Raw genomic sequence first — 27795 nt, forward strand, 5'->3', positions numbered from 1 at the left:
ACGTGAAAGAATCAATGCCTGATTGCAGTTCAGCTATGTTTAACTTTAATGTACAACGCATTTTATTTGAATCATTTCTTACATGGATACTTTTCCCCCCACTATAATGCAGTCAAGCATGATTGAACTCTTGATTGAGATCTTATCCAATTGCTCCTGTCCACATAAGAAAGTAAATAAGCCTTTGGAGGGAGCTCTATTCTACCGATTGATCGATTTCACTCTCTCGACCTTTCTCTCTCCCTCTCTCTCTATTTTTAGTAGTTGTAAGCCACATGTAAGATATCACATGATTTGTTCCCTTTTAGATACAAGAAATATGTCATTTAATAAAAGAGTGGACAGTTTTTAATTGTGAACATATATGCAAATGTGTATATTTTTGACGTTAAGAACATTTCAGTCCCATTCATTTGACTATTTTTGAGTGCTGTAATGACGTAAACAGTTGCTTGTATGTGAAATGAGTAAAACGACAATTTGTACTTTAACAGTATTTTTCATTGATTTGTTTTTGTTGGTTTGTTTTACACAAGTAGTCTTAAGTAGAGCGTGTTTGGCCGCATTTGGCCGCATTTGGCCGCATTTGTGCTTCTTACCTCAGGCCCACTACTGGTTTGTGCGTTTACGTACATAGGCACCTAGGCATACGCGCACGCAAGATGTTTACGTAGGTTTACGCTCACGCACGCAAGTACCACATGCGCAAGAATGAAAACAGCACGCACGCACGCAAACAAACAGCACGCAAGCACGCATGCAAACACGGCACCCACGCTCACGCACGCGCGCGTGCGCACGCACGCACGCAAACGCGCACGGGCCAGCCTGACCCCGCCCCTTGCTGCGTGCAGGGGCGCTCCTCCATGTGACGCTGGGCCTGAACACAAAAATCCAGTATGGCGGAATCTGTCAGGAGATGAATTTTTCGCGCCCCCTCCTCCTCCTCCGCTGCTGCCGCCGCCGCCGCCGCCTCCTCCTCTCGCCAAGCGGAGAAAAAAAGCCCGGCGGTGTCGCATGGGAGAGGACTAAACCCCGCCGCGCGGGACGAACGTCGGGACGGGTGGTCGCCTCCGGGCCCATCGAGTGGAGCTTCCGGTGAGTTTTTGGGGGGCTGTACATGGTGAACGTGTCGCCACTTTGATCCCCCCGCAGGGATGCGATGCGCGGACTGGCGGACGGACGGAGGGACAGACGGGGCTTCATCTCCGCAACGACTCGCTTAACTTTTCTCCCCGCGTTGCCTGCTTGTTTAATTTGTCGGGGGGAAGGAAGGAAGGTTTGGTGTTGAAGGCGGCGGCGGCGGCGGCGTTCCTTGGCGGTTGCTTTGCACAGTTGAGGGCGGGAAGTGTCCAGGCAACTAGGAGGTTGAGGGTGGGGGTGGGACGTTGATTATGCCGATTGTTGCGAGCGAGCGAGCGAGGCTATTTTTAGTGCACCTCAGGCTTTAGCTTGACTGCGCCACTTTTGCGTTATTGCTGTGTTATTTTGTTGTGTCGACGAGAAGATAAAGCCCAAGGCCTGTGCGACTGTGTGCGTGCGCGCGCGTGAATGGTTTCGGGATGGGCGGTGGTAATTCTCTCTCTGCATGCGTCAATCTTTTTTTTTTTTTTTGTGAATGGGGGCGTTGAAGCTCTTACACCAAAGCGGCTGGCTCATCATGACTCTTTTTACAACTCTCGTCCATCACAGTCTTGTACGCTCTCAGCGTCCCGTCATTTAAAAGTAGCTTTCTTTCTGCTGTGATTCCTTCCAGCGGGGCAAGCGGTTGGTGCGTTTGCATCACAGCTGCGAGGTTCAGGGTTCAAATTTGAGCACAGTCGTCCGTCCGTGTGTCTTCCGCCACAGAAAATTATTGAAGACTCGAAATTGTACCGAGGAGGAATGGTGAGTGAGTGTGTGTGTGTGTGGAGGGGAGGGGGGCGTTTTGACTACATGTGCCCAGTGCAAGATGTACCGTCTCTGACCTCAAATCAGCTGGGGCAGGGTCTGGTTTGCCTAATGAAGATGAGTGCTATCAAAAATGTTAATAGTGGAAGTGATGAAGATTTTGCCACTATCACTACATGCAGCTTCATAGCTAGCCTATCAATAACTTTAAAAGAAATTCCGACCGTAACAAACAACCAATACAACCACTGACGTCTACTATTAAAACACATTGTCAGAATGACACTATTTATTGTAAGTTTAAAAACACGTCGAGTCAGTTTCGAAGATCATTTGATACAGAGCTGTGGTAGCTGCCGTCTGCTGAGCAAAGCAAAATAATTGTAAACTCCCACTAGCATCAGCGAAAAGGAACCAAAATGCCACACTGAACAACAAACAAAGTTCTTGCAGAATGTATTCAAATGGAAATTATTTTTGTCATTTTATCCTACAGTTATGTTACTCACAACCAAATAAATGGTATTGCGCAACCACAGAGCATCGCGTAGCCAAATTGGTTAAACTAGCGCCCCCTTGTGGTTCACGGTCCAGTGTGTAGATGCTCATTTTAGCTCGATAGAGTTAGCGTGGGCGGGGGGCGCTTTTCAATCACCGCATCTCATCATCTCATTTCATTCAAATTTGGGAGACATTTATTGCAACTAGTATGAAAGTTTGCGCTATTTTAGAGCTTACTGATGCAGTCGGTGCGTTTAAGCTTCCTAAGCGTGTTTGAACTCATTTTTGGCCTTTCATGATTTTTCTTGAGGGCTCCCCAGATCTGTCACCCTGCATCAAGCTAGGTCTTTCTGGGGACAATGGCCAAGCGCACACACGCTATTGCACATGAACACGCCAACACCCCCCCTCGAGACAGATGCCCTGAGAGAATGGTGTTGCACCAAGCCCCCCTCCCCCCTCTCCCCCCAGGCGAGGCAACTATTGCCTGTGACACTCACCCCCTCCTTCTTCTTCCATCACAAAGCAACATGATGACCGACTTTTTTTTTTTTTTGGGGGGGGGGGAAATTTGCCCCACTGTCTGGCCTTCTTGTCGTGAACCCTGCCCCTCCCCACTGTCAAAAGAGGCACACATCCACACACGCGCACACACATCCATCCTGCTTCAGAGGACACCAGAGACCCCTAGCCAATATACACAAAGGCTTGAACACACTTGCATCCCCCATCTACCTTGCCCTCAAGCAGTTTTACCCCCCCCCCTTTTTTTTTTTAAATAAATATGTGGTGAAGTTGATTTGGCATTTCAGCCTCTTGTCTTGATTACATCTGACACTTTTTGCTTGGGGCGCCAGGAATTCAGGCTACACTTTTAAATTAAAGAAGAGAAAAATCATTTTTCAGCTCTATTGTCATACAGAACTAACTGGTCATCTTTTTTTTTTTTACTTGCTTATAGCGATTATGAGTTAATTAAGGACCAAAATCTGAATTTTCTTTGTTGGCCGCTCATGTTAAAACGCAGAAGGAATTTGTCTCTAAATAAATACTATAGTATAAAACACACTCCAGTGAACCCCCGCATATTGACTCTTCAGCTTTTGTTCATCATTCATTTCACTGAAAACTCAACTATTTGCTGCTTTTTTTGCTCAGGGAACACATGCATTACTTTGGCGCCATCTGTTGGAATCTTGGTGTTATTATGTGACTTCATTGATTCTGTTTTTTCAAAGGGGAAAAACATTTTTGGCCAGATGTGATGTCACATCCATTTTCGCTAGCACGTTTTTAGGCTAATATGCTAAGCTAATACTACTGAAGAGCTTCTTATGGTGTTTAGTTTGAATTCAATTTGACTATTTATTATTCTTGAATTCATTTATTTCATTTTAATTGAACTATTGAATACAGTTAAGGTTCATGATTTGGGTGCATGCTCAGTATATGGTGTTGATGCGTTTTGATCCTGTTCATTTTCTGTGTTGCCGCCATCTTGTGGCATCCAGAAGCAATTACAAAATCATTTTAGAGGTGGGGTGTCAGCTATATGCTGATTTTTGCTTTTCGTGACAGGGCTCCATCAATATCCCGCGCAAACTGAAATTGCTTTTTCTTTCTCCCTGATAGGTTGGTGACGCTCTTGGTTGGAGTTGCCAAATCCAAAAGGCTAATGGCAAGTTTCTAGTCTGGAGACATTCTGGCGCCACGGTTGAATTGTCTTTCGACTAGGCCCGAAAAGAACCTGTCGATTTGGTCACTTGCCACCTCTCGACTTCAGCGATGACATCGCACAATCATCAAGGTAAGCCGCGTGACACCATGTCAAAGTCGTATTGAAAATACGAGAATGTGGAGAAATTGACAATAAAGCTGACTTTGACTTTGAAATGTACGTCGTGTTGGTTCGGGGGCCGACCGGTCCGGTTTGTACCCCGCCTCTCGCCAGCTGTGATCACATCTCGCTCACCGAATGAGGAGAAAGTCGATGAAAACCGGATCAAGGTTATAACCGGGCGGGGCTGCGTGCTGCGCTAACTGCAATCCGTTAGCGGGGAAGCTTGTCGTCAAATTGTAACCACCGGGCCGAGCCCCCTTGTAATAAGCGATCATCTCGCCCGCCGCTGTCAGCCACGTCTGCCGTGTTGATAGATGTGAACATTTTCCCTTATGAACGTAGACAAAGTGCAGAAAGAGTCAACTCGGTAGAACAGTTTAATCTGCTTTTAGGCGTGCTAATTGGCTCCATTCAATATGAATGATGGTCAGAGTATGGAAAGAGTGTCTCGCTGCTTATTTAAGCATCTTGTCCTTAAAGGAGCAAGCATCCAGTAGTCTGTTTTCTCACTACTTTTTTGCAACAGTGCTTTTTGGGTGTGGAGTGAAATAGGCATTTGGAAATGGTTTTGTTAAAATATTGAAGACTTGGCTGAAATTTTCGTGCGGCTTTTTTCCTAGATTGAAAGGCATATTTGTCCTGACAAAAGTTTTAATCGTAAAATTTTGTGCGCATTTATTTTTAGAGGTTCCAATGTCATGGAGAAAATTTCAAATTTATTTGATTGTTAAGGCGAGTGAGTGAGTCTTCCCTTCATTATGTTTGACTGCCACAGGTTGATTTATTATTTTATTTTTATATTGTTGGAATGAAGCAACATCAATATTATCGTAAACAATGTAGCTCTCTCGTACGTGTCGCATGCATTTTGATACAGAGCTACTATTGTTTAGGAGCTCAATTCATACCCCCCCCTCCCCCCTTTAAAACGTTAGCGCTGGGTTAGCAAGCACGTGTGCGTGCAAGCCTGCTGCTGGGCCATTTTTATAATATGTACAGTAAATGAGCTTAGCAATGCGCATATTGTTGATCCCGCACATTTTCTTTATTACAACTGCCATGGGATTTGTAGATTAAATATCATTTAACGCAAATCTCTCACGGGGGGAAAAAAAAAAAAGGAAAGTACTTTTGTCCCACAACAAAAGCAGGTCACACTGCTAAGGCCTGCACATCACTTGTTGTTATGTTGGTGTCAGTTACATGCTGATGTGTTTGCATAGGACTGATTACTCAGTATGCCCAAACCGAAATATGTTTGGGTATATGTTTACATATATGTTCACACTATGTTTACACTCCAGCGTGTTAACTCTAATAGCAAATGATGGATCTGACAGCATCAAGATTTAATTGTATGACAGATAACTCAATTAGAGGGAAATAAAATCATGTAGAATCATCGGAAAACAAGTTAGCAGTTTTATTCATGCAAGGTTAAATGGTTGGTAGATGATTGATATTTTGTCCAAATGATGACATTTTGACAATGAAATTTGAAAACAAGTTAGCAGTTTTATTCATGCAAGGTTAAATGGTTGGTAGATGATTGATATTTTGTCCAAATGATGACATTTTGACAATGAAATTTGACACTTGGCAACAGTTCAGCTGTCATTTTATGAACTAGAATAAATTGAAAGACATTTAAAAAAAGAAGAAAAAATAAAGACTAGAACTAGAATAAAATAATAGTATATGGCATTCTATTTAAAAAAAAGAAAGAAGCTATAAGAACACAAAAAAAAGGAAATGAAATTAATTTTAACTAATTGTTAGTGCTAAACATTTTTGGGGAACAATCAAACAGCCTCGATTATGGCTCAACACTATTGTGCATGTTTAACTGTCAGTGGCGCTGGTTTTGTTTTTGCACACTTTTTCATCTCTGCCGTTTGTCCATGGGGAGTTTTGCTATCCTTGGCCCGCCGCTGCTGGCCCGCCTGCCGCTGCTGGCCCGCCTGCCGCTGCTGGCCCGCCCGCCGCTGCTGGCCCGCTGCTGACGTAAACGGTACCTTAGACAACGCGCCGGCGACAATGCCCAGGTGTGTCGGTGTCCCTTGCTGTTGACGAAAACCAAAACAAAACAACCACGGGCGCATTGATGTGAATGACGTCACAGATCGGGATGAGGTAAAATCACAATCATCCATAGCCTCAGCCCGAATTTCTTCCATTCTCGCCCAGCTTTGTTCAAATTCTATTTCAACTCGTTTTTTCTTTTATCGACAGCTTTTCATCCTTTTCTCCAAATGCACGCGACAGCTCGTCGCACTGCTTAAATCCCGGGGCGAAGGGGTTAAAAGCTCTTGCTGCAATAAAGAGGGCTTATCCCCCCCCCCCCCCCCGTGTCTATTTTTAGACTCACACAAACAAGATATGCGGTGGCACGTGCGTGCACGCCGAGCGAGCAAACAGTCATTATTTTTGGCCTCCTGTGTCGATTCCACTCGTGACAATTGAGCAATTTGCTTTGTTTGGTTTTGTCTTGCTATGTGCAGAGCAGCTAAAAAAAAAAAAAAAATCACAACAAGTGCACATGAGACAACAAGCGCCTCTCTCTTTTGTGCGGCGGCGGCCATTGTGATGCAAGCGTGATGAATGGTCATTTGAAACCGTCTTTTCACGATCCTGCCGCTGTCTGCTTGTGCTGACACGTTTATTTTTAATTCCGCCTATTACGAAATAACGGCAGATTGCAAAATGTGGCTCGGTGGCGGCGTGGTTGTGATTTTCCTTCCTGGCGGTCGGGGCACTGTTGACTTTATGCGCATGCATGCGTTGACCCTCACTGGAGCACATCACCCTCACTGGACGTGAACCTTACAGAGGCGATGTTAGCCATGTTTTTAATTGATTGTTGGGACGGCTTGCGAGCTTGAGCTAATGAAAGGAGCCGTGTATATCTTTTGTCCGTGTCCCTTTAGTCCGGGAGAAAGGAGAGACACTGTGTGCTGCCAATGAGCTGCCTACTGCAATTAAGCTTGACACTCCAGGCAGGCAGCCACGCAGGCAGGCAGGCAGGCAGCCATGCAGGCAGCCATGCAGGCAGCCATGCAGGCAGCCATGCAGGCAGGCAGCCATGCAGGCAGGCAGCCATGCAGGCAGGCAGCCATGCAGGCAGGCAGGCAGCCATGCAGGCAGGCACCCATGCTTTTTGGCTTTCACAGCCTGTAGTCATTCCTTTCCTAGGAAGGATGGGAAAAGAAATAACCCAAATATTGCTCCTTTGGCTAGTATTGAAAAATTCATCTAAAGTGAGGCTGTCAAATTAAACATCAATTAGGAGATTTAAAACAAGCACGGCGTCGCGAACAACAAAGCTAATACGGCGGGTTAGCGAAAGGCTCAGAGATTGTTGACAGAAATGGATTTAATCATTTGATCCTGTGTTCGCCATCGCTGAGATGGAAAACATGCAGCGGCCATCACAGGAAGTGGAGCGAAGAGCAAAAGCGTTAGACATTAACTTCTTGATGTCAAAGAGATCAGCAAAAGTTGCTGAATATTGACTATGTTTTTTGGTTTTGACCAAAGTGTGGATCTGCCAATATGGGGTAAACATATTTGACTGGCAAATAGGTTCAAACGTATTTGCAAATACTTTGAAACATATTGGTCATTTTTACGTATTTAAATACATTTGAGCATATTTGCATGTACGTTTGAATGTATCACTGGCAAGTATGTTTGAACGTACTTGGAGGTTAAATGCTAAAATGTTAGCATTTTTTTTTCCCATAATGTGCCCGTTACAAAAATGCAATTTAGCATTTGGCCTACGTTATTGTTCGAAAAGTACGTTATTGTTGTTTGGTTGTGATTTTCTTAGATTTATTATTAAGACTGCAGTGTGTGATTTCCGTTCAGCATTTTTTTATTTATTTTTTTATTTTTTATGCCAAGTCAATACGTTCGAGCATATACGTTTGAAGAAACTTACAAATAGCCTTTAAATACATTCTAATGTGTTTGCCGGTCCAAAATGTTGACTCCACATTGGCAGTTCCACGCTTCTGTAGAAAATTTAGCGGGCAGGAAATACAGTCCCAGTTTCATTCAAATATGTCTGTGTGTCTGTTTAATTCAAGACACAAATAAAACACCACGTTAGCTCGTGTTAGTCTTTGAATATAAGCATAACATTATTTTTCTGTCTTGGGTCGTTGCTATCTGACGTCATCCGATGCCACGGGGGAAGTCCATTGGCCACCCGGAGGGAAAGGATCCTCAAGGAGCCCAGTCTTTCATGACTCGCACGGTCCCTGTCAAGTTCACCTTGCTCACATTGAATTCAATGACGCCGACGCCGATGCCCGTTCCCGTGCTGGAACCGAGCCACATCGGGCAATGCGGCAGACAAAGTGACCCGGCGTCTCCCGCAACCTTCATTTACGGCGCCGTCCATCACACGCTCGCCCCTTGACGAGCGTGAGCCGCATTCGCTCGACTTGACCGACCGACCGTGCGCCCGAGGCGAGCCCAGGCTATTTATAGCTCGCCGTCTCTTTGTATGCGCTCCCGTTGGGGATGCGAGTGGAGGATGAGGAGAAACGGGAGTGCAGCATAACAAGATTTGCTTGGAGATGATCGGGCCCTGTTGCAGAGGCCGGCCGGCCGGCCGGTCGGTCCCGGTTTGGCAAACACCTGCGCTCCGCTTTGGCATCTCGCGTATCAGCCGCGCGCTTGGGATTCAAAGTCATGTTTTGTCAATTTGACCGCAGACAAGACACCTAAGCCTCGTCCCGGGCCGCCCTCATTTTCCGTCATTAACGTCCGAGATGTAAATCTGCTGCGGTTCATTTGTGCAAAAGTGGTTTCAAATGACGAGCCGCAGGTGTCGTAGCGTGGCGTCGTTTGGATTGCAAATGGTGCCCTCGAGTGATTTGAATACGTTCATCGGGAAGTCTCCTCAAAGGGGGACCCGTTTTGTTCCCGACCCTCGGCTGCGAATGCCACCCGTTTCTCCAAACACGGCGGGACGGACGACCGACCGGCAAACGTTCTATCGTCTCAACTCGGGTGGCGACGGGCATCTTCTGCGTCTGAGCGAGGCAGCGCAAGACAAATCAGTGCAGGATGCCTCCTCCAGCTTTGCAGCTAATTAAGCCGATGTGCCAGCTCGGTCTAGAGAGAGTTCCAGAAATAGCGAGACCCTCGCCTGTTTTCCTCTCTTTTGGGATTTTTCATGGGGTTCATCTCCCATGTGAAGAATAATTGCATGTTTTTGCTTCACATGTCTCCAAGTGGATCAGGTGGTTGAAGATGAGGGGAAAAAAAAGTATTAAATAATAAATTATGAATAAATAATAAAACCCCAAAAATAAATAATATATATGCTTACTTCTACACACCCAGACGTTGTGTGTACTATTTAAATCTCCTCCCTTTTTTTGCCCCCCTTTGGTGTTTTGCCTCTTTTCCTCTTCTCGCCTCCTTTCCCACTTCTCTTGTCTTCCCCTACGCCGCCTCCATCGCTCTCTGTCACTCTGCTTTTTATAGCCATTTCTTCCCAGGGCTCGGCAGCTACAAAAGCCTTTTCATGTTGCCACTATAATTACAGCCTACGCATGCACGCACGCACGCACACACGCACGCACACAGGAGTGCAGCAACAGCAGTGTGTCTTTGTTTGCATGTGTGTGCGTGCTCCGCATGTGCTGTTATACACAAAAGGGTGAGCTATTTTTACCTCCGATGCCCCCCCCCCTCGCCCCATCCATCCCTCTTTGCTGCTGCCAGCCACGTTTGCTATGCTGAGCACAGGCAGTATCAGTCGAGCCCCAACACCCCCCCTACACACACACACCAACCCACCCACCCACCCACCCATTTGCACAGTGAACTCACGGCAATGCAGGCTGCTCTTCCCTTCGCCACCCCTTCACGTACGAGTGTGTTTTTGGGCACCTTAGGAAATTCTTCATGTCACAGGCAGATGCTGGTGCAGCAGCAGCAGCAGCAGCAGCAGCAGCAGGAGCAGCAGCAGGATATCTAAGCTTGCCGCCGAGCAGATCGCTCGAATCCCGCTCGCTGGCTCGGACCGAAGCGCCCGATTAGCGGGGGTTGTTGCTCAAAGCGCATCCCGATGTTGCGGACCATATTTGAAGCGGAGTGCTCTCTCTCTCCCACAGAAGGGATCCTGGGGAAGGAGCAGCCACTGGAGGTTCTCAAGACGTCGGCGCTCAACCACATCCCAACAGGTTGGACACCCACGCGTGCTTGTTTTTGTGTGTATACACACCACATCCTGTGCAGCAGCAGCAGCAGCAGCAGCAGCAGCTTTGCATTCATTTTGCCTGCATTTCACTTATACACACAATTTCTTGAAATTATTTTGAAAAATATCTCAAATGGGAATTTGCACCGTTTTTTTTTTTTTTTGAATGGATGTATGCATTGCAAGAGCAAGGAAAAAAAATCTATTTTTAAATAAAGCTCTTGGATTTTTGCTCATCAAAGCTGTCCAAAAATAGCAAAGCAAACACTTGTGCATCATTTCGTGGCTTCTGCTGCCTCTGCTGCTTCTGCTGCTTCTGCTGCTTCTGCTGCTTCTGCTGCTGCACACATTTTGTCATCTCGTCATCTTAGAGGCCATTCACAAAACATCGCCAAAGACTTTGATTTCCTCTCGGAAAAAAAAACAAAACACTGAGTGTACTCCCATTGCTACTTTTTTAGCTTTCTGCAGCCGAGCATCAAGCAGTGCGAGGCGCGAGGCGAGGGTCAATCCGCTTGTTGCTTCGGAACCCATCTCCAGCTTCTCCCAAACGTTTCATACTCCCTGCCTCCCTCCCTCGCACGCTGTCAGGGGGTTCTTCTTACCCGCTGACGTTTAAGCTGATTAAATATTGACACTCACTGGAATCACCTCTTTAAAAATTCTGCTGTCTTGGATTCAAAAGCCGAGCTTGACTCAGTGTCGTCGAGCCGCTTCTGTCCGTCTTAGTCGAACGTCGTTTCCTTGTTGATGCAAATTGAGGGTTTACCGTGACCGGTAGTTTGTCAATCGTTGTTTTGAATGACAAAGCAGGGATAGCCATGCAAAGTCGTGTGATTTATTTTTTTTTTTAAATTTGTTTTGTTGCAGCAACTCATAATGGAACCTCGCGGCCGGCCATTGTTTTGAATACATTTGTGTGGTAAGGATGGTTTAGATTTAGATTTCGAGAGCAATTTGTTCCATTTTAAAGCAAAATAATTCTCGTTACACGTTAAAGACATTAAATTGTGATGTATACTCTACAACAGATTTTGGAGAAAAAAAATGCAAGAAAATTGTACCGACTGGGATATTCTGGTATTGTTGCTTAACAGATATTTGTACAATGCAATATAGTCTCCTTTTGGGTTGTGCAATTCATCCAAATTCAATTACAATTATGATTATTACACTGAATTATGACAAAATGTGCATCATCGTAAAAAATATTAATATGCATTACTATACAATGCATTTTAGTTCATACATAAATACCTTTTTAATTATTAGCACACAATAAAAAAAACGTATAGCTCAATTTACAAGAGCTACATGTCCCAGTTTTGAATCTTCAAATAATTGACAGATTAATTCTTGAATAAAATAATCGTTAGTTGCAGCCTTACTTGAATTACAGGTTGGAGTTTCCGCTTTGTTTGAAAGGTTTTGCTCCTATATTATTTCGGAAAAAAAGAAAAGAAGTTAAAGGATACAACTTAACCAGGGGGTGGCCAACAATTCTGTGTACATCTCACACATTGCAAGTCCTCTGAAGGCTCCATGCGGAACCATTTTGTGGCCCCATTTATTGGGGAAATGCAGGAAAAATTCCACGCTAGGAATTTCAGCTGGCACTATGAAACCGCCCAGGAGAGAGTGGGTGTGTGGGGGGGGGGGGGGACAATATTGCTAACAGCATGATGATGACTGCAAGCAAGTGGCAAGCCCACCTATAGTTGATTGCCCTCGTTAAATGAACGTTGTGTTTACAATCAATGGCAATAGGAAGCCACGCTGAGAGACGAGGAGTGTGTGTGTGGTGTGTGTGTGTGTGTGTGTGTGTGTGTGTGTGTGTGTGTGTGTGTGTGTGTGTGTGTGTGTGTGTGTGTGTGTGTGTGTGTGTGTGTTTGTGTGTGTGTGTGTGTGTATGAGAGCTGTTCGGTCCTGTTTCGTGAGAGAGAGAGAGAGAGAGAAAGCGAGAGAGAGAACGAGAGAGAGGCCCAGCAGGTTAAAGACGGCAAGATGATAAACACAAAAGTGAACGTTGGCAGCCGTGCGACGGACGCAATAAGGGCGCGGGAAAGGGAGTTCCCTCTCGCAGGCAAGGCGGAAAAAAGGGAACACACTGATGGGTAATAGCATCTCCGCGTTTCCGTCCGACGTGGGCATTTGTCAAGCACGCCTTACGAGCGTCTTGACATTTGCGTTCATGCGAGTTGTTTTTGTGTTGCGCCGGCCGGCCGCCCGGCCAGAAACTCGCAGGAACATTTTGTGCACAGCAAGAGTGGGAGTGTTACTTATGGCTTTGCATTAGCCAAGAGTGGACGGAGTCTAATTGGCGCGCTGATTTGCTTCTTTAAACAGATGAGGGAATGAAAGAAAATGAAAAAGAAATGAAAGAGGTGGACACAAATGAAATCTCACTTTTTCAATTAAGCCATATTTGTCCAAGCCACTTTCACAAGCAAATATTTCTGCCTGCTTTTTATTTTCCCAAACTATTTTTGTCATCTCCAATGATTCTGTGCTACTTAGCCATCAGCTTGGATTTCATCTCGCGCTTTTTACTTTGCGTGCGAGGCAAGCGTGAAGGAGTCTCGTTGGAGCCGTGTGATGTGCAGATTGAGAAAGACAATTCCTTCCCTTTGGTTTCTCACCTGTTGCTGTTCTGTCACTTTCAGTGCCAGATCCAAAAGGAAAAAAAAATCATAAAATACTTTCAAGAATCATTCAATAAAAGAAACGGATTCATTGATTGAATACTGTAGCGGCTTTTTTTCCCACCAGCCTTTCTAGCAGTGTCGAACTCAAATTTGGCCCACAGCGTCATTATATTTGGCCCACGATGGCAAATGGTGCATGGGCTTTGTGTCAATCCTACAATTGCAAATTGTTTTCACTTTTGAAAAATACAGATGTTTATGACCGTTCATCTTTTTCAAAATTCTTACTAGTCTGTGATTTCCAATCAGTTTGTTGGGCCTGATTTCTCTTCTTCTCTGTCTCACCAGTGGACATCAATTCAGCACTGCCGCTGCGCCTCCCGCCTGCCGCCATCCCCATGGACCTGCGTGTGGACCAGCAGCAGCAGCACCAGCAGCAGCAGCAGCATCATCATCAGCAGGTGTCCCCTCTGTCGCCACCCCGCCAACAGGCCGGCGGGGGCGTGGCCTCCGCCCCTGTCCGTGAGCAACAGCTGCAACAGGAGCTGCTTAGCCTGAAACAGAAGCAGCAAATCCAGAGGCAGATCCTCATCGCCGAGTTCCAAAGGCAGCACGAGCAGCTTTCCCGCCAACATGAGGCTCAGCTCCAGGAACACATAAAGGTAAATCATCGTTGTTTACCGCCGCCCTCAAATTGCCTCTTTAACTCGAAGAGAGTAAAAGGGGGGGGGGGGGGCGATCTGTTGGTGGCCCGTAAAGTATCTTTTGTGTTAAGAAGCGAAAAATGAAAGGCCAGGCAGGCTCCGTCCGTATGAGAACGCCACATGGCGGACATGGAGCCCACTGGACTGGAAAGTGAATGGAGATCAGTCCACCCACACAGTGGGCCCAGTCGTCTGCGAAATATTTCCCCAGCTCGTTTGGTAACAGTACAAACATTACACTTGTAATGTGCTACCAAAGAATGATGAATCAAATGATTGTGAGGCGGGAGATTAGATTGCACTGTGGAGGATTTTTATGAGCTGGCTTGACTCCTTCTCTCTTTGGCCACACTCTCTCTTTCCTTCCTCCTTCCTGTTTTATTTCCTTTCTTCCATTTCCTTATTGTCTTGCTGTGAATATTTTCCTTGGTCTCTCTCTCTCTCTCTTCTATTCCTTCCTCTTTTGTCATTCCCTTCAGTTTGCCTCATTTCCTTCCTCTGTTCCCATTTTTCGCCCCCCCCCCCATTTTGCCTTCCTTCTGTCATTTGCTCCTTCCCGACCTCCCTTTCTCTTTTAATCCTCCCGAGGAATCTTTTCTCGAGTTTCCATTTCTTTTCTTCCACTTTACTTCTTGAGGGATGGGCAATGTTTACGGGATGTCCTTCCGCTTCTGGTAGAGATCATTCGGGTGGCAGCCAGTGACGCACGGACGGCCCTGCCAGGGAGGCCCGTCCGTCTTCAGTCAGCCCCATTCACAGTGCCCCCCTCCCCCAGCGAGCCATTAAAGCATTCACTTGCTCTCAAATGTCTGCAAATACATTCACGTTGACAGAGGGGAGATGGTGGGAAATATTTCTCAAGAGTTTGGCGTCACCTTCCTGTCACCGTCAAGCAATAATTTTACTCAGACGTGTTTGCCGCTACTTTGTCCAGTCCATTGATGAATCCCGCAGGTTAGCTGCGATCTTTATTGAGCCATTGGCATCTATTTTACATTTGAAAAATCTTACTTGTGAAGCCACCAAAAATGATTCCAAATTTGAAACTGGACACATGTTTCGGGCTAATTTGGATATTGCTGCTTTTTTTTTTTTTTTTCCCTCGCTCTCCACATTCCTATAGCAACAACAGGAGCTGTTGGCAATCAAGCATCAACAGGAGCTGCTGGAGCACCAGAGGAAAATGGAAAATCATCGTCTGGAGCAAGAGCTGGAGAAGCAGCAGCGTGAGCAGAAGTTGCAGTTGCTGAAGAACAAGGAAAGGGGGCAGGAGAGTACGTTGCCCTCACCACAGTTTTGTGTTTATGGATGTGTTGTATTCAAGTTTATTACAAAATCTTTTTTTTTTCTGATTCGACTGTGATGGCTTTTGAAACTCAGCTATTTGAGGGATTTGAACAACTAAATGTAACGGCTCCAAACCATAGGTGTCAAACTCGAGGCCCGGGGCCAGATAGGGCCCGCCAAATCATTTAATGTGGCCCGCGAAGACAAATTGTGAATCGACTTCATGTGTCAATACTAAAATTATAAACGGTCTTCACGTTTTTTAAAAAAAATCGAAAAATCGCTAGAAATGTTCATCTTTATAAAATATTTAAAGTTTTTACTAGCCTAGGCGTTGACAGTCATAATGGCCCTTCCAAGGAAACTCGGAGTACAATGTGGCCCGTGACAAAAATGAGTTTGACAAATGATTGATTGACTAAATTAGTCTGTTAATTTGTGGATTGCTTAATTGTGACACTTTTGCCTCCGAGTGAATACTTCTGGGTTAGTCTCGACTAGGAACCTTCTGCGGAGAAAAGCCACTTTGTTCCTCCCACAAACTAGATATTAGTTTAATTGAAGATGAAATTGTTGATCAGCCCCTCTGTATCCCTTTCTAAATGGTCTTTTAGCATCTTGATTTCATCATTGTGTCCCTACACAGTAGCATATGAAAGATATTTTATTGGAGGGAATGAAACAAAAACTGTACAGAGAAGTGCAAGTGTTTCCATTTCCGCGCGCGTCAGTCTGTTTCCATTTGACTTGGTGAGCGTGGTCCAGGAGCTGTCAAAGCTGCTGGTGGCCTTGGCCTTGGCCTTGGCCAATGCCAATGCTGGCTGCTGGTAGTGGACACCAGTCCTTGAGCACCGCCAGGCGGCTGTGTTGATATGTGTTGGGTTAAAACGGCGGCGATCTGTGTCTGCCTGCCCGCACGCAATTTTCATCGTCAAGTTTGTCGTTGTAATGTGATTTTTTTTTTTTTTTTTACCCCATATACGACTTATTTCTTGTCACCTCCCAGGTGCCGTGGCAAGTACGGAGGTCAAGATGCGTCTCCAGGAATTTGTCCTCAACAAAAAAAAGGCCCTGGCTCAGCGGAGCCTCAACCAGGGTGGGCCCCACAACGATGCTCCCTATTGGTACAGGTATGAAAAGTCTACACACCCCGGTTTAAATCTCGGGGTTTTTTGATCATGTAAAATTTCAAAGATGTTTTAGCATGAATGCTATTTTGTTTTGTTTTTTGCGCCAAACATTACTTTCCGTAGTAAAACTGAATTTTATTTGGGATGAGTCATCATCATTTATAATAGTAGCGATCCTTTTAACACGAGTCTCAATTTGATTGGGTAATTCTGAACACGGCCACATTCCCTCTTACAAAGGGTGTGCACACTTATGCAACCGTATTACCTCAGTTACTGCTTCAGTCTGTGCTGAGTGATTGATGGGAGAAAAAAAAAGAGATATGAACAGATTGATTCACTTTCGAGCTGCTTATTATAACTTGATGATTGATGCTCTTCACTTTGCTGTTTGTCCTTGTTGTCGAATGTCCAAAGCACTTTGCAGGTGTCTCTTCTTTTTGCAGGTGTCTCTTCGTTGGTGCATGACACGATTCTTACCTGCACAGATTTACCACGACACTTAACGTTCTTCAGTGCTTATGATAGCTTATGAGTTACTTTTTTTTTTTTTTTTGTCCTGCCATAGAAAAACTCAGCACAGCTCTCTTGACCAGAGCTCACCTCCACAGACTGTTATGTCCACCTATAATCATCCTGTGCTGGGCGTCTACAATCCACGGGATGACTTTCCACTTCGGAAAACAGGTGACACACACGCATGCACACTCTCGCACTCCATGTTTCTTTCTAGAGATGAAAGAACTACCACAATTCAAATATCAACACGTTCATCTGACAAGGACATGTTGCAGATCGTAATCGCACATAGTGATGCAACAGTCGTCATCCATTGTTGTCGCTTTGTGTTTTGTCGAAAATAGATTGTAATCATATCATAAATCATTTTTTTTAAATGAAATCATATTTCAAATGAAATTTGACCAAAACGTGACTGCCTGAGTCAGAAGACCACTTAAGAATATCGGCAGCCTTGTACGTGATTGTGACCTCATTTGAAGCAGTGACAATGTGGATTTGAATTTGCCATATAGACAGGCTGGCTGGGTCTTCCAGATTTCTGTGGATTTGATCACATTTTGTGCTCTGCAGATGTGCGTGCGTAGTTGATGCCCATTCTATTTTAAATATGACCATGGCATGTGTCGAACCCTCTGAAAATTGTTGAAACAAAATCATTCATTGTGGTAATATTGATATATATAAATATTCATGTTGTATATAATATATTCATATATTGTATATATCATACGTATATTAATATGAATAAAAACAGCATCCGGTAGTGCTCGGAAAATTAGTTTTGCAAAATGCCCTCCTTTCAGCCTCCGAACCCAACTTGAAGCTGCGCTCCAGGCTGAAGCAGAAGGTCAGCGAGCGGAGGAGCAGTCCGCTCCTCCGTCGTCGGGACAGCCCCATCACCTCTGCGAAAAAGCGCTCTCTCGACATGGCAGGTAGCAAGATTTTACAGCTTTTAACGACTTTCAACTCAGTGCATGTTTCTTGGTGGACCGGATACATTCAAATGTTTGTGATTTTTCTCTCCTCTATGTACACGCTGGATGCAGATTCTGCATGTAGCAGTGCCCCGGGCTCGGGCCCGAGCTCCCCGAACAACAGTTCCAACAACATCCCCAATGAAAACGGCATCACCGTGTCAGTCTCCAACAGCAAAGAGGTCATTTCCGCTCACTCGGCTCGGCAACATAAAAGCTTCATCCTAGCCCATCTTTTGCCAGATTAGTTGGGCATTTTTGGCCATTATTGCCTTTTCAAGCGTGTGCGTGAGAAGGCAAAGAGCCGACTGCTCTTCCAGCGACAAGTGAGCAGAGGAGGACGGCGGCTGAGGCGCCTGCAAGCTTCTATTTGTGGCAGCCATTAGGAGCACTAGTGGAGTGTGGAGGAGGCTTGTGAACATCGCCGCGCTCTTGCAGTCACTTGGCCATCAGCACGCCGTCTTCTTATCCGGACTGTGCCATTTCAGTCAAAACCTTTTCCGACATGATGATACGTATCTATTTGTTTCTTTTACTTTTAGCCTTGTCTACCTTTTTTTAATGATATGTAGATATTCATCCAGGTTAGATTTTGTTCTATATTTGACCTCCCTGTTCTATATTCTTCTCATAAAATCAGATTGCTTGTGTCACCTGGAAAACCAGGAAAAACAAAAAGTTAAACCCTATTTTAAGCAAGAAACAAAACCTAGCATTGTTATTTTGAACAGATGAATAGTGAGTTGATTCCGTGTCATAAATGATCATTTTGGTAAAGGATGGCGCGAGTGCCAGCGCACCCCCGTCTGTCCCCATCTGCCAAGCAAAATCCCAATGTGCATCCATCGCTGTTGAATGACAGCAATGGAAAAAGTTACCATTCTTACTATGCTTTTGTAGGCTCACTCCATTTTTCAAGCCATTCAGATCTTTGAGTTTTCCATGCATTGATTTTGCAGGTTGTCAGAGGTGTGTTTGTTGAATGTGCTTCCAGGCGCCCATGAGCCAGAGGGTGTGCAGCGGTGCCGAGCGAGGCTCCATTAGCCAACTATCACTCTACACTTCGCCATCCTTACCAAACATCACCCTGGGCTTGCCCGCCACTGCTACCGCCACCGCCGCATCCAATGTAAGAACTTTGCTGTCGCGGGCTGGATATGAACAAAGCTAACACTCTTTTTTTTTTTTTGTCTTTCCCTTAGGTGACGTCTGCTCAACAAGACGGCAGTTTGCAGCCAGCGCTCTCCCTCAGCCCGCCGTTCCTCTCAGGTGGCCACTTGACACCCTACTTGGCTGAAGCGGCAGCAGGGACAGGCGGGCACAGTCCGCTGCTTCAACACATGGTACTGATGGACCAGACTCCTGCACAGAGCCCCCTGGTGACAGGTAGCAAAAGTCACTTGATTGAGATTAAAAATAATCATGTCGTCTTCCTCTTTATGCTCATCGAGGTCCATTCATAAATCCGACCTCGATTTTTTTTGGTCTGTCTGTGCTTTGAGAGAACAGACATGGATGGCTGCATTAGCGCACCCATTGACTTGCACTGGGATTGTCAACCGGTGGTCCGCGGCCTTCTAGTGGTCCTTTGCGGTATTGCAGGTGGCCCTCGAAATTGGAAATGGAAAATAATTGTAACATTTTGAAAAGTGAAATGGATTTATTATTTAGACTTGATTTACTAATTTTGTAAATGATTTAGCCATCCAAATGATGTCAAATGTAGCTGACATTCCCAAAATAGACACACAAATACAAATCAATAGCCTGTATAGGTCTGTCCTCCTTTGGCGCAAAATTAACAAAAATTCCGCCAAAGTAGTGGTCCCCAAGTTGCTTCTCGGTTCTAATCCTGCTCCCTTGGACAAAACCAGTTGAAAAGCCCTGAACTAGCTTCTCGTTAGCATGCATCGAGTCCATTTTCCTACTTCTCAGTTGAATCCCACAAAGTAATGAGCAAATGTGTTTATGAAAACAAATGAAATGGAAAACAAATAAATTCCAAAGTATGTTTGCCAGCGCCGTGTGGTTCCTTGCTCACGGACCTCTGAAAAATGAACTAAGCTGTTCATTTCTCTCGTTGTGTCATCGCTATACAAGAGTTGCCGTCTGGCAGTCCAGATGGTCGTTTATTGTTTTTTTTATTGCTGACCCATTTTCAAATCTGACTTTAGGAAGACTCTGTGTTGTGTTGTGGTATTTTATGGCCCCTTCACTAATGCGCCCTTCTTCGCTTCAGGTGTGAGTGGCTTGTCCATGTCGCCGGCAGCCTCCATGGCCAAGCTGCAGCGCCAGCATCGACCTCTGGGTCGCACCCAGTCGGCGCCGCTGCCTCAAGGGAGCGCCGCTCAAGCCCATGCCCAGGCGCTAGCGCTACAGCAGCTGGTGGTCCAGCAGCAGCACCAACAGTTCCTGGAGAAGCACAAGCAGCAGCAGCAGCAACAGCAGCAACAGCTTCAGTTCAACAAAGTAAGTCGATAGCGTGCAAATTCATTTGGAAGGATTTTGCCAGCTCATCATTTGATTTTGCGCTTCACTCGTGGCTCTTTTCAAAAGAGTTTGGGGCAATGATGTGAACACAGTCGTTTGATTTTGCCACCTATTTAAGACTCTTTGCTTTAATGTGGACGTGTCTTATCAATGAGCGTTTGGCTCATAAATGAACCATTTTTACCCGCTTAAATAAGCAATAAATCATGATGATGGCTTGGCCTTTTATTTATCCAGGCTCAAAAGTTTCAACACACAAAACCCCAAAGAAGTAAGAATGAGGTGTGGAGCAGCCATGTTTGTGTGTGTATTGTAGCTAGCTGTGTGTAAGTCTGTGTGCGTATGTGTTTGGCATGCTCCTGATTGACACATTTCTTGTCCAAATTCTCCCTTTTTCATTTTTTCTTTTTTTTTTTTGAGGAGTAGGTGGAAGCAGATTTGGGCGTGGGCACAGAGCACGTGTTGTGTGTGTGTGTGTGTGTGTGTGTGTGTGTGTGTGTGTGCACGTTTGTGCACATGTGTGTGTGTGTGTGTTTGTGCACGTGCGTGTGTGTGTGTGCACGTTTGTGCACATGTGTGTGTGTGTGTGTTTGTGCACGTGCGTGTGTGTGTGTGGTCCAAGTCCACTTGACTATGGCCAAGTTTTCATGGGCTGTGAGGTCATTGTGGGTTGCCACGGTAACGGCAAAAGCTTGCGCCTCGTGCGGCCAGGGTGGAAGCGAGCAGATGTCGCTGTGATAGCTGCACCTATTGAAAGTGGGCGGATGAATCAAGGGATTTTCTCTCCTCTGTCTGCTCTGCTCTGCTTCGCGCCCCCCCCCCCGTGCTTATGTGCTCCCTGTTGGCCGCTTTCCACATGACTAGTCCTGGCAGTCGGACACACCAGAAACCGGTTTGACAGGCGGTGGGCTCGACCGGTCTGGTGGGTCGACTCGGAGCTGTCCGAATCCTACGATGTCAAAGTTGTCCCCTTGTCACACACGCATACATTACAAATTTGCTGTCTATGGTGTTTCCCATTGTATGTTTGCATTCAGCCAGCAGAGCTAAAGGCAAGCGGTTATCTCGTCTGCAACCGTCGGAAGCCGTTTCCTGTTTCCTCACGTCCCGCCTCTGCATCCCCGCAGTTGATAGCCAAGCCCGGCGAGTCGCCCGTGGGCCGCCAGCACCAGAGCCACCCGGAGGAAACGGAGGAGGAGCTGAGAGAGCACCAAGATGTCGGCGCGCTACCGCCGGGGATCACCATCAAGCAGGAGCCTCCCGACCCGCTGGAGCTCCAGGAGGAAGCCTTGCAGCAGCACCAGCACCGGGAGAGGCAGGCGGAGCAGGAGCTTCTCTTCAGACAGGTAAGGATGAAAGAAGGAACATGGCTGGGAGATTCCAGATCTTTGGAGGGAGTTGAAAGACAATCCACTTTTCACTCCAGCCATGATAACTGGGATCGATTTGCGTGTGTGTGTGTGTGTGTGAGCAGCAGGCCTTGTTGTTGGAGCAGCAGCGAATTCACCAGCTGAGAAACTACCAGGCTTCCATGGAAGCTGCCGGACTGTCCGTCTCCTTCCCAGGCCACCGTCCTCTATCGAGGGCTCAGTCGTCCCCAGCTTCAGCCTCCCCGTTCTCCATTAGTGTCCCGCAGTCCGATCCGCCCGTCAAGCCTCGTTTTACCACAGGTGAGCCCCGCCTCTTTTGACTTGCGCTACTTATTTTTCTGATCCGATGTGTGGTTGTTGTTGGTTTTTTTTCCCTCCCCCGCCAGGTCTGGTGTACGATTCTCTAATGCAGAAGCACCAGTGCATGTGCGGCAACACTAACAGTCACCCGGAGCACGCGGGGCGGATCCAGAGCATTTGGTCCCGCCTGCAAGAAACCGGACTCAGGGCTCAGTGCGAGGTTAGTTTCCGCCGCCGCGCACACACGTCTTCATTGTGCACGTCAGGTCGCACTCAGCATTTGATTTGTGTCTGCGTAGTGCATCCGTGGGAGGAAGGCCACTCTGGAAGAACTGCAGACGGTTCACTCTGAAGCCCACGTCCTGCTGTACGGAACCAACCCTCTCAGACAGAAACTCGATTGTAAATCCGCACGCATGCACGCAGAGTTGCTCAGCTCTCCATTGACTTGACCTGACTGAGCTTTTCCCACTCACCAGGTTCAGTCACGCCCATGTTTGTGCGGCTACCGTGCGGCGGGGTGGGCGTAAGTGGCGTGCTACTTTTCAAACACGGATGAGATGGAAAAGAGTAAAGCCAGTTCAGGCTGGGTAACCGTGCGCGTGTGTTTCAGGTGGACAGTGACACCATCTGGAATGAAGTCCACTCCTCCAGCGCCGCTCGCCTCGCCGTCGGCTCTGTGGTGGAGCTCGTCTTCAAAGTGGCCACCGGGGAGCTGAAGGTATCGTGAACGTCTCTTCATCAAAGTTTCACCAGCACATAGGATTATTTTATGATCAATATTTTATTTTATGATTGTATTATTTTATTTCTTTTTCATATATGTATTATTCTTTATTTGATTGATGTGTTATTTCTTTCTTTTCCTTGAAATTGGCCCTTGACTGTATTTTTCACCAACTCCATTTCCCGCCAGTCTTTAAGGCCTTTTGAAAGCGTCTTGCTGTTTTTGATGGCTCTTTGTTCCACTTGTCCGTTTCCCCAGAATGGTTTCGCTGTGGTGCGACCTCCAGGACACCACGCCGAGGAAAGCACTCCCATGTAAGGCCGCAGCTGTCATCACACTCAATACGACACAGAAATGACCCACTTTACAGTACATTCGAATGTTCTTGTCCTTAATCAGTTCAAATGGATCTTGGACGTTTATAGCCGTCAATGGTAGTGGACGGGTTCAAAAAAGGAATACGCAACTTGAGTCGGTAGTTTGTCTTTTTGTCATTCCAGGGGCTTCTGCTACTTTAACTCTGTGGCCATCGCTGCCAAACTGCTGCAGCAGAGACTCAACATCAACAGGATTCTCATCGTCGACTGGGTAAGGGCGGCGCCCGTTTGACCAAAACTTGGAGAAAGACACAAGCTCACAAGCTTTCGTTTCAGGATGTTCACCACGGCAACGGCACCCAGCAGGCCTTCTACGATGACCCCAATGTTCTGTACCTATCTATTCATCGCTACGATGATGGCAATTTCTTCCCCGGGAGTGGCGCACCTGAGGAGGTGAGAAAATTTGCCCCGATGATTTTTTTCTTTTTCCAACACAGCCATTTGTCTGGCATTTTGGACAAAGTCTTTGAGGAAAGTAGAATGTGATAAGTTGTCGTGTCATCCGCAGGTGGGAAGTGGCCCAGGAGTCGGGTTCAACGTCAACGTGGCTTTCACCGGGGGGCTCGACCCACCCATCGGCGATGTCGAGTACCTGGCTGCCTTCAGGTACCCCTGAAAGACCCACCAGTGATGTTTGAAAATGATCCCGGAAAGTCCGGAATGTTGCCTCATTCGCTTAGGTCAGTGGTGATGCCCATCGCCAATGAGTTTGCTCCGGATATCGTGCTGGTGTCCTCTGGCTTTGACGCAGTGGAAGGACACCCTCCACCTCTTGGAGGCTACATGCTGACATCCAAATGTAGGTACAAGATCTACGTACCAGTGAAGAATGACAAGCCCCGCCCCCTGTGAAAGTATTTCCCCTACGTGAATGATTCAAGTCCAAATTTGAAATTCATCTTACAACATTCTCCTTTCAAACAAGCCTTCCTCACCGTGTGTCTATTGAACTGCCTCGAAGGTTTTAGCTTCCTGACCCGCCAGCTGATGAGCCTTGCCGGAGGCAGGTTGGTCCTGGCTCTGGAAGGGGGTCATGATCTAACGGCCATCTGTGACGCCTCGGAGGCCTGCGTCGCTGCCTTGCTGGGACAGGAGGTGAGAAAGCCCACCCGTCCTTGAGACTCCTTTCATTCGGTAAAAAGGGAAGGGGGCTGTGTGCGAAGGAGATGGTGCGCCCCCTTGTGGAAAGTTTGGAAATGCCACGTATCATTCATGTTTTTGTTGTGGCGTGTGTGTGTGAGCAGCTGGACCCACTACCCAAGGCTGTGCTGGAGAACAGGCCCAACGCCAATGTCGTGCGCTCTCTGGAGAAGGTCCTCGAGACACACTGTAAGTTGCACAAGGGCGAACCTTTGAGGTCCATGAGGCTGGTCTACCAGTCAGCCACTCGTCGGTCTAGTTCTTGTCATGTGTCTACATTGTCATTGTGACTCCGCCTCCTGGTTGTCGTCCCTCCTCTCAGGTAAATATTGGCGCTCGGTATGTCACCATTTGCCACAGCTGGGGCTCTCGCTTCTAGAAACCAAACGCGGGGACTCGGAGGAGGCCGAGGCCGTCAGTGCCATGGCCTCTCTGTCAGTGGCCAACACGAACGTTGTGGATCACAGGTGAGCGGAACACCACTTGGAAATGTACAAACATATTATATGGGCCTCATTGAATTGGATTCTCTTTAGGTCAATGACCATATTTGGCGTGATCAAATTTAATCGGCTGATTCATTGGGGATAAAAAACCTAAAATTTTTTGGTCCCTTAACATTTTTTTTTTTTTTTTTTACAATATTTTGTTCATTAGTATTTAACTTTACAACACAGAAAAAAGTTGGCAATTTTTTTTTTTAATATTTGTTTGAATTTCATTATCTGTCTTATGTTGTATGGGGGGGGGGGTCGGCAAACTTCTGTCTATTTAAAAATAGCTAAAGTCTTCCAATTAACTCGACAGGCCGATGAGTTGTCAGGACCTTCATTTGGATTGCTTTTTCTTATCTTTCCCCATCAGACCAGAGGAGGAACCAATGGAAGAGGAGGAGCCATTGTAACCAGGTGGGGATACGTAGCAGTGTCACGCTGTTCGCATTGACCTCTTTGAGCGGGCGGAGGACACCTCTTTGAGCGGCCGGCCAGCGGGCCGGCAAGGAGTCTCGTCTGATCCCTTCATTTAGTCCCCCCCTGACACCAATTGATTGGCGGAGGGACAAGGGGTGGGCTCAGCCTCGGAGCAGGGAGCCAATCAGGAGACAGAGGACTGAGATGGGGGGAAAAAAAATAAAAACATAAGAGTTACTTCGTGGTGCTCGTCTGGAGATGTTTTTCTGTCTGTCTTTGACCCCCCCCACCCCCTGACGACAGCCTACAGTGGCGAGTGACCAAGGCAGCATTTGCTGATTTTTAAGTGTGTGCGTGTGTGTGGGGGGGGGGGGGGGGGCGAGTTTGGCTAAGTGAGATTCTTTGAGGAAACCAAACGGCTTCCGTCCGATGCCAACACTGTCAACACCGGGCGGGGTCAGAAGACAACCATCCCCGTCTGCCGGTGCCGGCTGGCCATTTTCTTTTTTCTCAACTCGCTCTGCGACGGGGAAAAAATTGACAAAAATGCATTCACTGTGGACTTTCGCTCTTATAAACACTCATTTTCATCAGAGGTTCTATGAGGAGTGCCTTGGTGAGGGTCTGCTGGATTTCACGATTGTTCAGGAAAAGTTTGCCTTAAGATTTCCTTCTGGGAGATCAGCGCCAGGGAGGGATGACAATTTGGACAATACAGCAAACAATCTTTCAGCATGTTTACTTGGAACGTGGCCATGCGCCTCATGAAGATTTTATATTCTGATTTTTTTTTTTTTTTTTTTTTGGTGAGGAAAAGGACATGCTCTGGAAAGGTAGTTGCCAGCTTTGGTGGAAACGCACATTATTTGATGCTTTGACTTTTATGTAGCTTCCCTTTAAAAGATGACTTTGCAGAAAAAGCATGAGAGGAGAGGCCGAACATGATTTTTTTTTCCCCTGTTTGGAATGTTTAAGCAATGAAAGCCAAAGCATGACTCTGCATCTAACAAACTTTTGACAATACATTAGGAAAAGACTTCCTAGGTCACTACATTTGATGGTTGCTCTCGTGAGTTGCTGGCAACTACCTAGTTACTCGTGAAACTCCAGTCGTGTATATAAAATTGAGTATATTTTGTGGGGCGCCATGGCCTCTTCATATCGATTTTGATTTTTTTTTTTCTTTCCCCCACATCATGATTTTTCACCACTTTATATATTAGTGTTTTTTTTTTTTTTAAACATTTTTCTTTTTAATCCATTTTCTGGATAGTTATAGGGCTACCAGTCACAAAAGTCCTGTCACCGAATTTCTTCTTTTTGTATTTATCAAAAATAAGGAGCAACTTTCTTTGTACTGCTCTTTGGGCGACTGCGTTTTTTTTTTTTTTTCTTTTTTCATCGATTGTGTATTTATACTGTACTGTTTATAGAAGATTTGTATATGGACACATTTCTAAATGTACTCTAATGACAGCTATGATATTGTGAACGGAACACGGTGTGGTGTTTCTCCGTGGAAGTAGAAAAAGAAGAAACAGAAAAGAAGCAGCGTATTTAGCTACTCATCGACTGCACTGCTTTGGACTTGTAGAGTCGATCACTTTGTTGCCTATGTGGTGGTCTTTTTCTCGTGCACTCACCTTACCTTGGTGACATGCCTGTGATCTCGCCACAAGCAGGTCCGGCGGCCATTTTATGTAGCGAGCTGTTTTGGGTTTTTAGAAAAGGCAGGCATGCGGATGTTGAAAGGAGCCCGACTTCTCATGCCTCGTATTTGTTATTTTGGGTTGGCATCAAAGTGCGATAATCAAGATATTGCAAGACAATTGTGGTCACTACTTGTGGCTCAAGAGGAAGACTTCTTTTTTTTTTTTTTTTTTTTTGACAGCGGTGCGACATACACTACACCTTGCGTACTAGGTTTATCTGGTGCCATGAAGTCATCAGCGTATTGTTCCGATTTTTGCCCCACCCTTCACTTGTCTACTAAAGGCCTGACTACGACCATGATTTAAAATTGTACGTCAATTTTCAAACTTGTAAAATGTGAGTTTTTACTTTATGGTCCGACAAAAACATTCCATTTGTTCTTTTTTTGGGGGGGGAATAATATGAATCACATGACTTTGTTGTTTTCGTAGACACGTTGAATAGCGCTTGAAGTCTTATTTGCCCATCAGCTTGCACCAACTTTAACTCTTTGCATGGTTTGTCAGTCAGCATGCCTGCTTGTCTATGTAACAAAAACTATACGTATTTGCACAATAGAGGATGAACAAAACCACTTTTGGTGGCATTCCAAGAGTGTTCTTCCTAGCTGGTGTGCAAACATTTGAAAAGACTTTGTCCCAATGACTCCGGTATGGTTCCTCTTGTTTCCGACTGGTGATTTCAGCACTTAAAATGGATCTGGATGGACTGTGTTTGCTCTGCCAAACCTTTGCTACATTCATGAAAGACTCTCCCAAAGAATGTTCCTCTTTCACAGATGATTAAACAGGCACTGTCGACGCTGGAGTAATGCTGCGCTTTTAATCGGGGGTGTTGGAGGAGGACATTTGATTGTCACACCCACCTCGGCCAGTCCTACAAATAAATAACCACTGTGGCTCAAGAGCAATTCTCGGTTTACATGTAAATGGGAAAGAAGTTATTTTTTGTTCCTTTATGTCTCTAACGATGAAAAATGTTATTTCTTGGGGACCTACGCTTTGGACGTTTCATCTCTGACATCTATAAAATATATTTCTGAAAAAGATGT

At 46.0% G+C, this 27795-nt stretch overlaps 1 protein-coding gene across 4 annotated transcripts; it reads left to right on the plus strand.

Moving 5' to 3' along the window:
- The first annotated feature begins 847 nt into the window (after positions 1–847).
- LOC148402991 (histone deacetylase 4-like) lies at positions 848–27792 on the plus strand. Of its 4 annotated transcripts, none has more exons than XM_088358609.1 (27): positions 848–1098; positions 4024–4198; positions 10366–10434; positions 13445–13758; positions 14924–15074; positions 16094–16217; positions 16786–16904; positions 17543–17671; positions 17786–17895; positions 18708–18842; positions 18916–19099; positions 19953–20182; positions 21331–21549; positions 21678–21873; positions 21960–22093; positions 22173–22275; positions 22353–22399; positions 22487–22594; positions 22859–22914; positions 23101–23188; positions 23254–23373; positions 23489–23586; positions 23661–23779; positions 23942–24075; positions 24225–24309; positions 24443–24587; positions 24985–27792. In XM_088358609.1, exons 2-27 carry the CDS (start codon positions 4177–4179, stop codon positions 25022–25024), a joined length of 3279 nt encoding a protein of 1092 aa, XP_088214735.1. In that variant the 5' UTR covers positions 848–1098; positions 4024–4176; the 3' UTR covers positions 25025–27792. The 4 variants fall into 4 exon arrangements, with proteins under 4 accessions (XP_088214735.1, XP_088214753.1, XP_088214745.1 ...); XM_088358619.1 differs by lacking the exon at positions 848–1098 and adding an exon at positions 1400–1887; XM_088358627.1 differs by lacking the exon at positions 10366–10434.
- Positions 27793–27795: the final 3 nt, after the last annotated feature.

The sequence above is a fragment of the Syngnathus floridae genome, chromosome 2 (assembly GCF_059516105.1).
Source record: "Syngnathus floridae isolate MCC-2025c chromosome 2, RoL_Sflo_1.0, whole genome shotgun sequence".
NCBI lineage: Eukaryota > Metazoa > Chordata > Actinopteri > Syngnathiformes > Syngnathidae > Syngnathus > Syngnathus floridae.

What these genes read in the sequence shown, in the direction of transcription:
- LOC148402991 (XM_088358601.1), top strand. Translation starts at nt 10,320, where the DNA reads ATGTTGCGGACCATATTTGAAGCGGAGTGCTCTCTCTCTCCCACAGAA. An exon ending in CAAGCCTCGTTTTACCACAG is followed by an intron (nt 21,874 to 21,959) that starts GTGAGCCCCGCC and finishes CTCCCCCGCCAG; the next exon opens with GTCTGGTGTACGATTCTCTA. An exon ending in GAGTACCTGGCTGCCTTCAG is followed by an intron (nt 23,587 to 23,660) that starts GTACCCCTGAAA and finishes TCATTCGCTTAG; the next exon opens with GTCAGTGGTGATGCCCATCG.